At 61.6% G+C, this 15,171-nt stretch overlaps 2 protein-coding genes across 5 annotated transcripts; one reads left to right on the forward strand and one right to left on the reverse strand.

Moving 5' to 3' along the window:
• Window positions 1-242: 242 nt before the first annotated feature.
• On the reverse strand, window positions 243-6,008 carry USB1 (U6 snRNA biogenesis phosphodiesterase 1). 3 transcript variants are annotated; one of them, XM_062007714.1, is made up of 7 exons: window positions 5,842-6,008; window positions 5,605-5,756; window positions 5,080-5,263; window positions 3,988-4,041; window positions 2,784-2,889; window positions 1,593-1,676; window positions 243-1,330 (listed from the first exon to the last, which is right to left on the reverse strand). In XM_062007714.1, the coding sequence occupies exons 1-7, from the start codon at window positions 5,943-5,945 to the stop codon at window positions 1,226-1,228; spliced, it is 789 nt and encodes a 262-aa protein (XP_061863698.1). In that variant the 5' UTR covers window positions 5,946-6,008; the 3' UTR covers window positions 243-1,225. The 3 variants fall into 3 exon arrangements, with proteins under 3 accessions (XP_061863698.1, XP_061863700.1, XP_061863699.1); XM_062007716.1 differs by having other exon boundaries at window positions 5,605-5,870; XM_062007715.1 differs by lacking the exons at window positions 243-1,330; window positions 1,593-1,676 and adding an exon at window positions 2,256-2,490.
• A 332-nt stretch (window positions 6,009-6,340) lies between these two features.
• ZNF319 (zinc finger protein 319) lies at window positions 6,341-11,778 on the forward strand. 2 transcript variants are annotated; one of them, XM_062007481.1, is made up of 2 exons: window positions 6,341-6,741; window positions 7,998-11,778. In XM_062007481.1, exon 2 carries the CDS (start codon window positions 8,378-8,380, stop codon window positions 10,031-10,033), a length of 1,656 nt encoding a protein of 551 aa, XP_061863465.1. In that variant the 5' UTR covers window positions 6,341-6,741; window positions 7,998-8,377; the 3' UTR covers window positions 10,034-11,778. The 2 variants fall into 2 exon arrangements, with proteins under 2 accessions (XP_061863465.1, XP_061863464.1); XM_062007480.1 differs by having other exon boundaries at window positions 6,341-6,737.
• The last annotated feature ends 3,393 nt before the right edge of the window (window positions 11,779-15,171 follow it).

Consider the following 15,171-nt stretch of genomic DNA (forward strand, 5'->3'; position numbering starts at 1 on the left):
CCCCAAGGGCTAAAGATATCGCTCACTGCTTGGTTTTCCTTCCCCAAAAGAAAAGACGGCGTGTAATCAGCCGCCCTGTCACGCACATCCCACCGCAGACACAACACGCGGCAGCTCTCCCCGACGTGCTGGCACACGGGATGCCCCTGCAGCCACGGGAGCCCCTGCAGCCTTTGTCTCACCCCAGGAGCTGAAGGGCACATCGGCAAGGGACAGGTTGAAATACAGCATGGAAACAAAGGTATGACGAGAGGAGATGGATTGTTTTACTGCTCACAAGTCCCAGAGTGTTTTGTCAGAGATTCAGGGCAACACATCAGCCTCCTGCTGCCAATAGGCAAGAGGCTGCAGCTGACCTCCCAGCAGGAACACAAGGACTGCAAAGGAGCTTCTCCCACGGGACAATGTCCAGCCTGTCCCCAGGGTCATCCACAGGAGCCAGGGCAGGAGCTGCCAGCCCTCGGCTCACCCCAGGGCACTGCCCTCCCAGCTCAGGCAAGGGCTGCCCCTGCCCTCTCTGGGGCTCACCCCCAGATCCTCAGGAGAAACAGTCCACCCAGCTGGGCTTACACAATCTTCAACCAGAGCTCTGCTTGTGAGAACCAGCCCAGAGCACCGAAACACAAGGGCTTCCCAGCCTCTCTCCTCCAGATTTCATCTTGTGCTGCTTGGCAGGAGGATCAGATACTGCCATTTCTCCACAGAGGTACCAGCTGTTGTGACAGAACATGACCCAAGAGCTTGTCTGAGCTTGTCTACAGTAGAGGGATGCTCCAGTGAGAGAGTTCAGCTCCGTGTCCTCGCCTCCTGCTACTCCAAACACGCTCAGAGCCTCCTGACAGTGGCACTTCCCAGTGTGTGAGACACTCTCCCTTGAGCAACAGCTTCCCACACTACCTCCTTCCTCCTCCCCAGAAGGCATCTATGGCTTTTACAGAGGTCTTTTCATTCTCTTTTCAAGACATCAGCAAGCTTTGTGGCCGTGGGCTGGCTGGAAGCGCCGGTGCTGACAGCAGCACATCCAGCAGCCAGCCTGGAACCTGCTCCAAACACACGTTTCTTCAGCCAGCAACTCAAACTTGGAAGTGACTTGAGGTCACAGACACCCCAAGAGGAGAGTGGGAGGTGGGGTGACAGCCCACACTGCTCCAGGCTGTGCTGCACAATGGGCTGTGGCTGAACATCAGGGTGTTGGAGGCTCTGAAATGCACAGTCCCACCAGCCCCTACCTCAAGGGGAAGGAAAAGTACTTGTTCCCTGACTTGCAGTGGATTTGCTCCCACTGCACACGCAGCAGCAGCGCCGAGTCCTCAAACCCGTCCACGATGTCCTGGAAAACAGATGCAGGAGTCAGTGGCAGGGCAGTGGATCTGCCAGAGAACAAGGTCAGCAGCTGCCTCTCTTGAACCAAGTCAGACACGAGGCTGCCTGGGGCTGGAAGCCTCTGGCCTCCCTCCGTGGGGTGATTTAACTCCCCTGAAAATGCTGCTCTTTTTCCAAGCCAGTGAAGGGAGTTTCCCACTGTGTGACCTGGGCAGGGAGGGCCAGCAGCTCTGCTCCTGCCCTGCTCTCCCCCCTGTGTGGGGACACACCTGGAGCTCCTGCAGACACTGCCCTTGCAGCCTGGCAGACAGGTCCCCCACGCACCAGGCCAAGCTGATGTGGAACGACGGCTCCTGAAGACAAAACAGGGATCAGAGTGTGAAGGCTGAAGGAGGTTTTTGCTCTGAGCTGGGAGACAAGGGGGGAGATGAGGTGTGATGCTGCCTGGGATCAGAGGCAGGAGGATGCTGAAGCTGGGAGCCCCCTCTGCCAGCTCAACACTGGCACAGCTGATCTGGGCAGTGTTGGAGGAGAGATGGTGCTGTGGTTCCAGCCCAGGGAGCAACAGCCCCCCACTCACTGTCCCTCCCCACAGCTCCCATGGGATGGGGAGGGGAATTGGAGAAGCAAATCCAACTGGTGGGCTGAGATAAGAACAAGTATCATAACTAAACTGAACTGACATGTAACAGGAAGAAGATTAAAGTGGAACAACAGCAATGAAGAGAGACCAAAGCCAAGCGCTGCCCCATGCGGTTGCTCCCCACCCCTGAGCCATCCCCAGCAGCCATCCCCCCTCCCAGCCAACCCCCCAGTGTCTGTACTGGGCAGGATGGGCTGTGGTCTGAACTGGCCCTGTGGCTGGTTGGGGTCAGCTGTGCTGGCCACGCTCCCTCCCAGCTGCTGCTGCACACAGCAGCCTCCCCCCACCCCCAGGGCCCTCAGTGGGATGAGAAGCAGAAAGGGCCTCGATGCTGTGCAGCACCAGCCACATTCCCTTCAGGTAACCCCAAAATAACAGCCCTGGAGCAGCTACTGGGAAGAAAACGAACCCCATCTCAGCTGGAACCAGGGCAGATGGGTCCTGGGCTCCCCCTTGAGACAGTTTGGATCCCAGCAGATCAGGCTGCCTCGTTCCCAGCCTCTGCTCTGCAGGAGCTTTTCCAGCTGCATGGATGCAGACGAGGTAGAAACATCACCCCTCAGTTCCTCAGTGCTCACCCTAAGCCCATTCCATCCAAGGACAACCCTGCAGGGCAGCCACTCTGATGGATGCTCTGGCCCTTTGCCTTGGATACTGCCAAGAGGCCACCAGGCAGCTACAGTCACAGTCCCATTCTCAACAAGATCATATTCAGGGTGTTGAATATGAACATCCCTGATCAGCCCTGAGGAGACCACTTCAGAGTCTGTCCTCCCCACTCCTGTTTATTTGAGGAGCTCTTGAGGACATGCCTCACCTTGTAAAATGTGGGAAGGTCAAACTCCTCCAGAACTCTGTCCACCTCTGAGACCAGCTCCAGCAGCTGGAAATGCCCAGCAGAGACTTCCAAGCCAATAAAGGTCCTGCAGAAAGATAAGGAGAGACCACAAGCACCCCATCACAGAATGATTTGGGTTGGCAAAGCCCCTGAAGCTGCTGCAGTCCCAGCCCTGGCCTCACCCTGCCCAGCCCAGCACTGACCCCTCAGCACCTCAGCTCCAGGGCTTTGGGATCCCTCCAGGGCTGGGCACTGCCCCAGCTCCCTGGGCAGCCTGGCACAGGGGCTCACACCCCTCTCAGGGAAACAGTTGTGCCTCAGCTCCAACCTCAACCTCCCCTGGGGCAACTTGAGGCTGTTTCCTCCTGTCATTCATTACTTGGGAGCAGAGATGGACTCCCAGCTCCCTGCAGCCTCCTGTCAGGGAGTAGCAGAGTGCTGCTGTCTCCCCTCAGCCTCCTCTTCTCCAGGCTGAATATGAATGCCATGCTGTGGAAGGCACAGCCCTAAGCATGCTGAGCTCTGCACTCCTCTTGGGAAACCTCCCTGCCCCCTGCCAGAAGGTGATTTGTAGGATGCCACGTTTCAGCATTCAAGGAACTGTATTCTGAAGAAAAACAGACATTAAAGAGGTGGCAGCAGGGAGAAGCAGGACTGGATGAATGTACCACGTAGATTTACTAGAATACCTCAATTTGGGATGTAAAAACCTGCTTTCCAGGCAAAGGCTGCACTGGATGGGTGCTTCAGCAGAGCCCTGAGCCCGTGCAGAGCTGCACACAAAGAGGGGAAGTTGCCAGAGAGGTTTCTACATGGAGAGAGGAAGTGGGAGGGGAAGCACCGAGCTGCAGAGATGTGACCAGCAGGCACCTCCTCACACACTGTCTGCTGATGCTTCTCAACTCCAGGAGGTGAAGAGCAACTCTCACCCAAGGACCTGCTTTGTCCCACTCACGCTGCTGCCTGAGCTTTGGCCACTGCTTGTGAGCCCAAGGGCTTGCAGAGGATCAGCCCAGGAGCTAAACCTTTGTGCAGGTGGCTGGGGAAAGGTGTGAAAGCTCTGGTGTGGGCAGCCCCTGCCTTGTCACAGGGCTCTGCACAGTCACCCTGGGGCAGGAGGGTGACACTTCCCATGCCCCAGCACCCAGCTCAGCTCTGTCCCAGGCAGCCCCTGCTCGCTCACCTGGTTTTGTTCTGGTTGGTGTAAACCTTCACTTGGTCAGCCACACAGAAGAACCTGCAATAAGAAACATCCCATTTCAGCTGGGGGGGGGGGGGGGAAGCAACCAAACAGGAAAGGAAAACAAGCAGAAGATGGGGAAGGAACAGGAGTTCAACTGAGCTGTGGGCAGATAAAGGCAAATGTGTGTCATCACCAGGCTGAATCCCAGAAGCCCAGCATGGTGGGGGTTGGAAGGGCCCTGCAGAGCTGCTGCAGCCCCAGCCCCTGCTCCAGCAGCTTCCCCTGGCTCAGGGGGCACAGCAACGTGTCCAGCTGGGGTTGGAAACCTCCTGAGCAGGAGCCTCCACACCCTCCCTGGGCAGCCTGGGCCAGGGCTCCCTCACCTCAGCACCAAAGGACTTGCTCCTCCTGTGCCAGGGGAACTGTTTGTGTTGCAGCCTGTGCCCATCACCCCTTGTGCTGTCCCTGGGCACCACAGAGCAAAGCCCATCCCCATCCTCCTGACACCCAGCCTTGAGGCATTTCTCAGCATTGCTGAGGTGCCCCTGAGCTCAGGCTTCTGTTCCCCAGGCTCAACAGCCCCAGGGCTGCAGCCTTTCCTCCTCACACATGTGTTCCAGCCCCTCAGCATCTTACTGTCCCTGCCCTGGCCTCTCTGCAGCAGTTCCCAGTCCCTCTGGAGCTGGGGAGCTAGAATTGGTGTAGCCAGAACCTTTCAAGGTCACCCAACCCCATCATGAGCTACTGACCACCCAAAGGCCCACAAGGATGGGACACACATCCCCTAGTCAGGCCCTGGGTGCCCCCCATCACCAGGTCACCCAACTCTCTCACCCCCTGGTTTCCAGCCCTCCAAAGCCCAGATGGTGACAGAAGCCCCGAACCAGCAGATGCCTGAGCCAGACGTAAGCAACAGGACCCTCAGTGCTTTGCAGGATGGCACCACTCCAGCCTCAGCCTTGAAAGCCCAGACCTGAGGCAGAGAGGAACACTCCCCAGGGCCTTCCTGGTGCAGCACCAGCTGCCAGAGAGGGCTGAGGGTGTGGATGAGGGAGATGGAGCCCCTGAGGGCGAGGGAAGGGCCGTCCCTACCTGTGGAAGGGCGCCAGGTGCTCCTTGAGGGAGCGGACGAAGGGCTCGATCCAGTGGTAGCGCAGCACCACGCACTGCGAGAGGCTGAGGTGGAACTGCTCCATGGCTGCCAGCGAGGACACGTAGCCACGGGCGTGGGACAGCAGCAGCTCCAGCAGCTCCAGGAATTCCTCCTCGGCTCTGTCTGCAGGGAAGAGACGATCTGTGAAAGAACTGCTTCCCCGAGAGGGGTGTGAGCCCCTGTGCCAGGCTGCCCAGGGAGCTGGGGCAGTGCCCAGCCCTGGAGGGATCCCAAAGCCCTGGAGCTGAGGTGCTGAGGGGTCAGTGCTGGGCTGGGCAGGGTGAGGCCAGGGCTGGGACTGCAGCAGCTTCAGGGGCTCTTCCAGCCCAAACCATTGTGTGAAAGGCGTCTGAGGAGCCTGGAGGGCCCAGGCCGCTGCCCCGAGCACCGCAGCGGGCACAGCGGGACCCCCGCGGCCGGGCCAGGCCCCGAGCCGCCGTCCCCGCGCCGCCCCCGTTACCTACACGGCAGGTACACGTGTGTGGCCCAGTTGCCCCGCTCGTGGGGGAAGCCGCGGACGCGGCCGCCGTGCCGGGAGCTGTCGTCGGTAGCGGCCTCCTCCGGGTCGGGATCGCCCGGCAGGCCGGCGGGGGCGGGCAGGCGCGGGCGGCCGGCGCTGCAGCACCGGGAGGAGGAGGAAGGTGAGGAGCAGCAGGAGGCTGAAGGCCGCGCTCGCTCCCGCCGCCTCCCTCCGCACCCACCTGGCCCGGAGGCTCCGCTGCCCGCCATCGCCATCGCCATCCCCCTCCCGCTCCTGCTCCTGCTCCTCCTCCGAGCTGCTGTAGCCCACCAGCGCGGGCCTCATGGCGGCCGCGGCCGGCGGCGGGGGCGCTGTTGTCGCTGCGGCCCGACAGGGGGCAGCCGCCGCCGCCCCGCCCCCGCCGCCGCCGCGGCCCTGCCCGCTCCGCTCCGCTCCCGCCCGCCCCGGCCCGGCCCCGGCCCGGCCCTCCGCGCCGTCCCCTTCCAGCCCCGCCCTTGCCGCCGCAGCCCGTGCCCGCCCTTCCCCCGCCACGCCGGCGCGGTCCCGCCGCTGACAGGGGCCTCCCGCCGCGGGGCCCGGCCGCCGCCGCCGCCCTTTGTGTTGGGGCCTCGCCGCGGCGGGGGCGGCCGAACGAACACCCCCCACCTCCCCCTTTCCCCCTCCCGCCCGGCCCCGCGCCCGCCCTCCCCGCGGGGCCCTCCCGGCGCTGCTGGGCAAGGCCGCGGGGCGCCGGCAGCGCGTTCGCCCGCGGCGCGGAGGAGCCGGCCAGCCCCGCCCCGGCCCGTCCCATGGGGAGAGGCGAGCGGCGGCCCGGGCCTGGCGGCGGGCTGCGGCGGCGGCGGGTGGGCTGCGAGCTGCCGGGCCGGCCCCGCGCCCCGCGGCCCCGCCGCGCCGCTCCCTGAGGCGGCCTCGGGCCGGCGAGCGCGGCCGAGCGGAGCGGAGCGGGCCATGCCGGAGCAGGCCGTGCCGCGGGCCGCTCCTCCAGTTTGAAAGTACCTCTGCTCTGCCGACTTCTCTCCTTAAATGGTTGTCGCTTCCCACCTCCCACGGAGGGATGAGTTAGGCTGCGAGCTGGCGCCGGCTCGGGTCCCCGCGCGGAGCCCTCGGTGAGCCCAGGTTGGTACGTATTCTTCTCCCCCGCCGCCTTAGGCCGGAGGGTCGCGGGGGGAGGCCCGGTGCCGGTGGGTTGTGCCCAGCACGGTTAACGCGGTGGTGCTTGGGCTGTGCTGGAGCTGGTGTCCCGTGGAGCTCAGGTGCTGGGTGTCGTGACCGGGAGCCCTCCCTCCGTGGCCACGGGCAAGGTGAGCTGTGCAGGGGGAACGGGAGATCCCCACGGGGCCTTTGGGGTGTTTTACTGCCCGAAAGTGTGCCGACAGACAAAACGATGCGGTGTCCTCACAGGGGAAGGTGAGGGACACCAGTGCTGGGGGGCACACTGGGAAGGGGCTTGATCTTAGTTTTAAGTACAACAAACACCGGGATTTTGGTTCCTCCGGGTAAGGGCAGGCAGTTTGATGCAGAAGCAAGTGCCCTTTGGCAGGGTTTCAGGGCTTGTGGCCCAGGAGCTTCTCACTGGGACCTGGACCCTTCCTCTCTCGTGAGCCCTTTGGGCACTGCTGCTGCTCGGTGAGGGAGGGCTCGCTGGTCTCTTAGCTGAGAGCAGGTTTTGCTGGAACTTTTCAGTGAGTGTCACCCCTGGGATGCTGTGCAGTGAGGCCAGGCAGCAGCTCTGGGGTGGGCTCTTTGGCTCCAGTGCAGTTTCCTTCTACAGTCTGGTAGCACTCAGAAGTCAATAGCACAGCCCAGCTATTGCTTTAAAGCTGCTTTTATCTTCATGGAGAGCTCAGTGCAGATACCTGCAGGTGTTGTGTTTAGTCTGTGGGTAGGATAACGTCGTGGGGAAACCATCCCCTGTGCTCTCTGATTCTTGGTAAGTCTACAAGTGCTGCCCAGAGAGGGGGAGATCTCTTGGGTCCGTGCCCTGGGTAATGGATCCATACCTGAGCCTCAGGAGGAGCAGAACTGCTTCACGGGGGCATTTCAGCTGAGGTGGGATCACATTGGGATTAGCCTCTACCTGTAAAATCTGACCTGGGAGCTTCTTGATTGCCTCAGCCAGTGCCTCAGAGAGACCCCCCATGCCGTGCTTGTGCTGGGAGGTGCAGCAGCTGCCAGCCCCTGGGTGGCTGTGTGGGCTCTCTGCGAGCCCGTGGCTGCTGAGCACACAGGCACCCCGCAGCAGCAAGGGCAGCCTGGTTCTGGGTAGCTCCAGGTAGCTGTGCAGGACAGCTTTCAAGAGAGCCGTGGTGGGAGGCTGAGCAGAGAGCTGCCCGTCCTTCCTCCAGCACCTGACCTGAGCCATCTTCTTCCTTGCAGAGAGAGCTGCTCCCCGGGCTGCTTCCCTCGCCCTTCCCAGGCGTGAGCACGGCACAGGCAGCACCGAGAAGGGCTTCCCCTCGTCTCCAGGACACTCACTTCTGCCTCCTGTTCCTTTTGTACGGACAAAAGAGGACGAGCCAAAGCCCACCAGGCTGCACAGAACTCGGGCTGACCCGGGGAGGAGGCTGCGGGGTCTCAGCCGCCCCTTTGCTCCCCAGGATCCTGCCCGTGGGCCGAGTTTCCCGCGGAGGAGCCTCAGGAGCCCTCGAGGGGCTCAGTCCCGGGGATACTTCGGCTCTTTGGTTTCCCTTTGAACCCTTGGGCGCCAGAAGCTGAAGCCGTCGCTGCCGACCCCCCCCCGTTTCTTTCCCCCAAGCATGTCAGAAAGCTGGCAGCAGCCCCAGCAGCCGCCGCCGCCGCAGCACCACGCCGGGACAGCCGCCCTCCCGGAGCACTCCATCCCCGCCGGCGCTGCCGACAACCCCCTGGGCTGCGCCGTGTACGGCATCCTGCTGCAGCCGGACCCCGCTGCCCTGCAGCAGCACCACCAGCACCCCCCTCTCCAGGCCGGAGAGCCGGCGCACAAATGCGGCGTGTGCGGCCACGACCTGGCCCACCTCTCCAACCCCCACGAGCACCAGTGCTTGCCGGGCCACGACCGCTCTTTCCAGTGTACCCAGTGCCTGAAGATCTTCCACCAGGCCACAGACCTCCTGGAGCACCAGTGCATCCAGGTGGAGCAGAAGCCCTTCGTCTGCGGCGTCTGCAAGATGGGCTTCTCCCTGCTGACCTCGCTGGCTCAGCACCACAACGTCCACAACGGCAACGCCATGAAGTGCTCCATCTGCGAGAAGACCTACAAACCCCCCGAGGCCGAGCACCCGCAGCCCCTCGACCCTTCGGAGAAACCCTACAGCTGCTCCATCTGCCAGAAGACCTTCAAGCACCTCTCGGAGCTTTCCCGGCACGAGCGAGTCCACACGGGCGAGAAGCCCTACAAGTGCACCCTGTGCGACAAGAGCTTCAGCCAGTCGTCACACCTGGTGCACCACAAGCGCACGCACAGCTCGGAGCGGCCCTACAAGTGCGCTGTGTGCGAGAAGAGCTTCAAGCACCGCTCGCACCTGGTGCGCCACATGTACGCCCACTCGGGCGAGCAGCACCTCTTCAAGTGCGACGCCTGCGAGCTGCACTTCAAGGAATCCTCGGAGCTGCTGCAGCACCCCTGCACCCCCGGCGGCGAGCGGCCCTTCCGCTGCGGAGAGTGCCAGAAAGCCTTCCGGCGCCCCTCGGACCTGCGGCAGCACGAGCGCACGCACAGCGAGGAGCGGCCCTTCAAGTGCGACCTGTGCCAGATGAGCTTCAAGCAGCAGTACGCCCTCATGCGCCACCGCCGCACGCACAAAGCCGACGAGCCCTTCAAGTGCAACCTCTGCGAGAAGGGTTTCGTGCAGCCCTCGCACCTCCTCTACCACCAGCACGTGCACGGCATCGAGAACCTCTTCAAGTGCAACGTCTGCCAGAAGGGTTTCAACCAATCCTCGGAGCTGCTGAGGCACAAGTGCGTGCAGAACGCCGAGCGGCCTTTCAAATGCGCCGCCTGCAACAAGGCTTACAAGCGAGCCTCGGCTCTGCAGAAGCACCAGCTGGCCCACTGCGCCGAGAAGCCCCTCAAGTGCACCCTCTGCGAGAGACGCTTCTTCTCCTCCTCCGAGTTCGTGCAGCACCGCTGCGACCCGGCCCGAGAGAAACCCCTCAAGTGCCCCGACTGTGAGAAACGCTTCAAGTACGCCTCGGACCTGCAGCGCCACCGGCGCGTGCACACGGGCGAGAAGCCCTACAAGTGCCCCTCGTGCGAGAAGGCCTTCAAGCAGCGCGAGCACCTCAACAAGCACCACGGCGTGCACGCCCGCGAGCAGCAGTACAAGTGCATGTGGTGCGGGGAGCGCTTCCTGGACCTGGGCCTGCTGCAGGAGCACAGCGTCCAGCACACGGCTGAGGGAGCTTACCAGGTGGCCACCTGCTTGCCATGAGCCTTGCTCGCCTCTGGTGGTTTTTTTCCCCCCTTTACCCCTCCAACCTCTCTGTCTCCCTCACTCCTCCCAGCTCACCCGTCGCCGCCTCCCTCCCCTCGAGCTCCCTGGAGTCTCCCCTCGGCCTTGGCTGGGGAGCTCGGGGGTGAAAGTCGTGGGGGGAGGTGGCAGGGAGCTCCCCTCTGGGCCTCTGGGGTCGATGTGCTGCACCACTCAGTGCAGAGGGTGTGAAAAGCTCGAAGGGGTAGAGAGGAGGGAGGTGTGGGGGTGAGGAACTGTGGTTTGCCCAGGGCTCCCCCTGGGCTGTGGGTTGTGCTGTAGCTGCAGTTCAGTGCCGGGGGCTCGGCTGGCCTGGCTGAGCAGTGGCCTTTGCCCCCTGCCCTCCTCCTGGTGAGGGCTCAGGGCTGAGGCAGAGCCAGCTCTGCCTTGCACTTGCTGCTGCCTGAGGAAGCAGCAGGTTCCCGCTGCTGGCATCTCCCAGGGGGCCCTGGCAGACCCTTGGCCTTGCCCGACCTTCCCCTTGCTCTCCCTCTTTCTAGAGCATAGAAAGGGAAAAGCCATTGGGGCTGCAGGGCTCCAACAAGCACTTTGGCGTGGCTGCTTTGGCAGGGGCTGCCTGGCACCCTCTGCCAGCTGAGCCCAGCTGCCCCACGAGCAGCCGAGGGCACCCTCCGGAGCCCCTTCCCCAGGGACACAGCTCTCCTGCCAAGGCTGACCTCCAGCCCCTCTGGGGGGGCAGGCAAAGGGCTGACCCAGCCCTTCCAACACTAAAGGCTGAGGCAACACTACTACTGAGCCCTGGTGTGTGCCAGGGGCTGTGTAGCAGGAGAACCCTTCCTGGCCCGTGGGCTGGGCTCCACGGGGAGGACGAGGGCAGCAGTGGCTAAAGGAGAAGCCTGTTTTGTTTCCCCACTCACAGGAGTCCTGGTTTAGCCCTTTTTTTCTCCCTTTGCCTCTGTATTTTCCCAGGTTTTTGCACAGTCCTTGCAAAAGTCACAGTGAAGTGCCCCTGGCAAGGGCCACACGGCCTCAGCTGTGTTCCTCTGGCTCCTCAGGACCCACACAGCCCCTCCATGCCCATCACGTGCCCCAGAGGCTGAAGGCACGCTCCCTAAGCTTGCCCCACAGCCCTCCCCACTCCCTCTTGGGAAGGAGACAGTCAGGTGTTAAACATCCATCTGTGGAGAGCCTGAAGCCCTGCCTGGCCATGCTCCTGGGGCACCCTGCCAGAGCTGCCCCTGCCCCAGCTGGGGTTGAGGGCTGGATTTGGGCTAGTTGACCTTGCCAGCCTCAGCAGTTCTCTGCTCCTGCCTGGCCCCCAGAGTGCTGGGAGCAGCCACACTTGGGGAACAGCAGCCCACTCAGTTGCCCAAGTGACCAGGATGAGTGTCCTGACTCCAGGGCATATACAGAGACTTGGGCTGGGGCTGCTTTGCTGGCAAGGAGAGGAAAAGGGGCTTTGTTTCCCTTGGCAGCACAGTGAGGGGGAACAAGGGGGGTGTTTTAGGGGGCTGGGACAGTCCAGTCACAGCTCCTCGAGCTGAGGAGGGTAAAGCAGACTCTCTGCTGCCCAAGCAAGAGGGACTGATGGTTGTCTTGATGCTGCCTCAAGGATGTAGAAGCTCCTGCCCAGTTTTCTGGTTGCATTTCTTTGTCCCTTTTCCTTTTCTTTTCCCTTTTTTATTTCCTTTCCCCCCTTTTTTAAGCAGTTTGTTGCTCCTCATTAAAGTGCTGTTCTAGTTTCACTTGCTGTCATGCTGGATCTTTAAGGGGGGGAAAAAGAGCATCATTGTGAAAACCTCAGAGTCTCCAAGAGCTCTTTGGTTCTAGGTAGCTGGGTTTGTTGCTGTTCATTATGTAGTTGAGTGAATGCTTTACTGTAGGAGTAAAAATGAGGAGGAAAACCCAAGGAAGGCTGATTCTGTCTGTACAGGAGGGTGATGGAGGCTGGAAGTGCTGGAGCAGTGGCACCCCCTGAAGCTTCACTCTGCCCCTGCCCAAGGCAGCCTCAGGTCCCACAGAGCTGGCTTCAAGTGAGCACAGCCCCCAGCAGCCAGGATCAGTGCCCAGAGCTGGGAGCTTGCACAGAGGCTCATTTTAGCAAGAGGAGGCTGTGAGGTGAAAGCTGCTGCAGGAGCCTCAGGGAGAGGGGGCTTGTGGGGATGCAGATGCTGAGCAGAGGAAGGGGTTGGAGGGGATGGACACTATGGGGCTGGGGCCTCAGCTGGCACCTGTGTGTGGGCAGCTCCACCATCCTGGTGTGCTGTTACAGCAACAGTGAGCAGGACTGGCCATGGGTCTCTTCATCTGCTTTGCAGCAGCCCCAAGTGGGGTAGGAGCTCGTGCTGGTGGGTGCAGGGTCTGTGCAGGGCTGGTGGTGGTCACCCTGGGAGGGAGGGTTGTCAGGAGGTTGTGTAGCTGGGAGCAGCCCCTGTGGCTTGGGGAGCAGGAGCTGTTGCAACATCCCTGTGCTGGGCTTTTGGGGTGTGCTTTGGAGGGTGAGGGGAGAGGTGATGGAGGCAGCAGGAGGCTCAGGAGTGTGGTGTGGGGCAGGGAGGCAGGGGCTGGCCTGAGGAGCCAGAGAGCAAAAGGCTCTCTGCAGGCTCCTGGGCTTTCCTCTTCCAGCCAAAGAGCAGTTGTAGCCAAAGCCTCTTGGGAGTAAACCATGTTTCTGCCCTGCAGCTGTGTTGTGCTCTGCTCCTGGCACTTGGGATCCGCTGAGGCTGCTCCGTGCTGCCTGGCCCTGGCTCGCTGTGCTGGGGGTCAGCCCCTGGGCAAGTGCTCTTGTGTGGCTTCCAGAGCTGCTTACCAGAGCTCCTGAGGATGCTGCCTTGGGCTGGAGCAGGGGATGGGTGGTTGTTCCCTTTGGGAGGCAGCTGGAGCATCAGGTGCTGCTGGGCAGGGTTAGGCTGGTGTGGATGTTGTCCAGGAGGTAAATCCCCACTCTCTGGGGAAGTTGTCCCTCTGCTTTCCTGGGCCCAGGAAGGTGACATTCTGTTACCTGGGCTTCTTTCCTGAGCTCCACTTCCCCATAGCCAACCCACAGGATGCCTTTAGCTGTGTCTCAGCTCCTTCCCCTCCACAGCTCTCCTGCTAATGCTTTTATAAGACCCCTTCAGCCTCTTTGCCCTTTGTTCAGTTCTTTATTTGTAAGCAGCAGTTTGGTTTTCATCCCCCTTTTTCTGTTTTGCCTGTGAGGTCTCTCCCCCCTTTCCCACCCTGCCCCAAATTCCTCTCCAGGGCTGCCCATCAGGGCTCAGCCCCACTGTGTCCCTGGCACACACAGGACCAGGAGCCTGAGCAGAGCTGTGGGAAGCAGAACCTGGAGTGAGAGCTGGGAGTGTTTCCATGCTGAGTCCCTTTGCCCACAGCCTCTGAGCTCAGGATGGAGTCAGGGAAAGGGCTGACAGACATTCCTGGGGAGAACTCCTGGGGCTGGGATGGAGCTGGGCTGTTTGCTTCCCCTGGGAATGCCTGTGCAGGGGCTGTGAGCTGGCTGTGGCCTGGACACCCTGGCACCATGGGTATGCCCAGCTGCCTCTGCCAGCTCCTTAGGGAGCAGATGCCATCCCTGTGACCTGCCTGGGAAGATGTGCACGCTCTGGCCTTGGAGCCCACGTGCTGGAGCAAGGGGTGAGGAGGAAAGCATCCCCTGGCAGTGCTTTGGGACCACCTCTGGGTGCTCAAGCACTTGTTAAGAGGGAGGAGAGCCCTTTCTACACTTCCCTTGGGTATTAACCATCGAGTCCAGGCTGCAGTTGAAGTGAACAGTCAGCCAAAAAACCCAGCCTTGTTGTTCTTCAGAGCTCAGCTCTTCTGCTGGGTGACAAGTTGCCTGGTGGGAAGGTTCCTGCATGGGCAGGTGTGATGTTGGGATGCATCAGGGTGGGATGGGGAGGTTTGAGGCTGCTTTGGGGCCAGTGAGGTTTGGGGCCAGCAGCTCTGCCCTGGGTGCCTGTGAGCACAGCTCCCTGGCTGCAGCATCCCCAGCAGCCACCTCTGCTGCTTTCTGGACACAAAGATGCTGCTTTTGCAGCTCCCTGAGATGCTCAGCAGGGAGAGCAGGTGGGAGCTGGGCCATGGGCTTGTCTCTGAGCTGTGGATCTGAGGGATTTCACAGCCAGGGGGGCTCTGGGGTACCCTGCAGCCGTGGCCAGGGCTGTGGGAAGCTGCAGCCCAAGATGCTGAGCTCTGTGTGGCTTGCAGTGCCTTTCCCACTGCTCTCTGTGTGTTTCTCAGATGATACTCCATGTATGTGTGTATATATATTGTATTAACACACCCTGCTCTTCTGTGTGAGTGTCAGATGGTTTTGCTTTACTAATAAATTTATAGTTATTTATACCTTCCTGTGGGGTGTGAGGTTTGTGGGGCAGAGGCTGGGAGCTGGGCACCACCCACCCCTGCCTGGCCCTGGCCTCTGTCTCCCTCCACTTGAGACATTCACACTCACTCTCCCATGGTTTCTTGCCTCCAATTGAACTTTGATGGAAAAATGATGATCTGCAATGGCCTGAGGGCTGTGCTCAGTGCTGGGCCCCTCACTCACTGCCACAGGGACACTGAGGGGCTGCAGCTCCAGGGCTGTGTCAGTGCTGGGCCCCTCACTCACTGCCACAGGGACACTGAGGGGCTGCAGCTCCAGGGCTGTGTCAGTGCTGGGCCCCTCACTCACTGCCACAGGGACACTGAGGGGCTGCAGCGTGGCCAGAGCCGGGCACAGAGCTGGGGAAGGGGCTGGAGCACAAGGGGCTGGGGAGGGGCTGAGGGAATGGGGGTGTTGAGCCTGGAGAAGAGGAGGCTGAGGGCAGCCAGGAGCCCTCTCTGACACTCCCTGACAGGGGGCTGCAGGGAGCTGGGGGTCAGGCTCTGCTCCCAAGGAGCAAATGCCAAGACAAGAGGAAAGGGGCTCAAGTTGCCTTTTGCCAGGAGGAGACCTTTGTGCTCTTCCCCTTCCCATGGGGTTTCCCATCTGAGGGGCAGCTGCAGGGTCTGGGGCAGTTTGGTCCCTGCTCTGTGTCAGCTGCACAGGCAGCAGCTCAGAGGCAGGGTTTGGGTTGTGTGCAGCTGCTCAGCAGCCCTGCACATCCCTCAGCATTGTCCCTCAGCCCCTTCACAGCCATTGCAGGGGAGGCTGA

This window comes from Colius striatus, chromosome 14 (assembly GCF_028858725.1).
Source record: "Colius striatus isolate bColStr4 chromosome 14, bColStr4.1.hap1, whole genome shotgun sequence".
Classification (NCBI taxonomy): domain Eukaryota; kingdom Metazoa; phylum Chordata; class Aves; order Coliiformes; family Coliidae; genus Colius; species Colius striatus.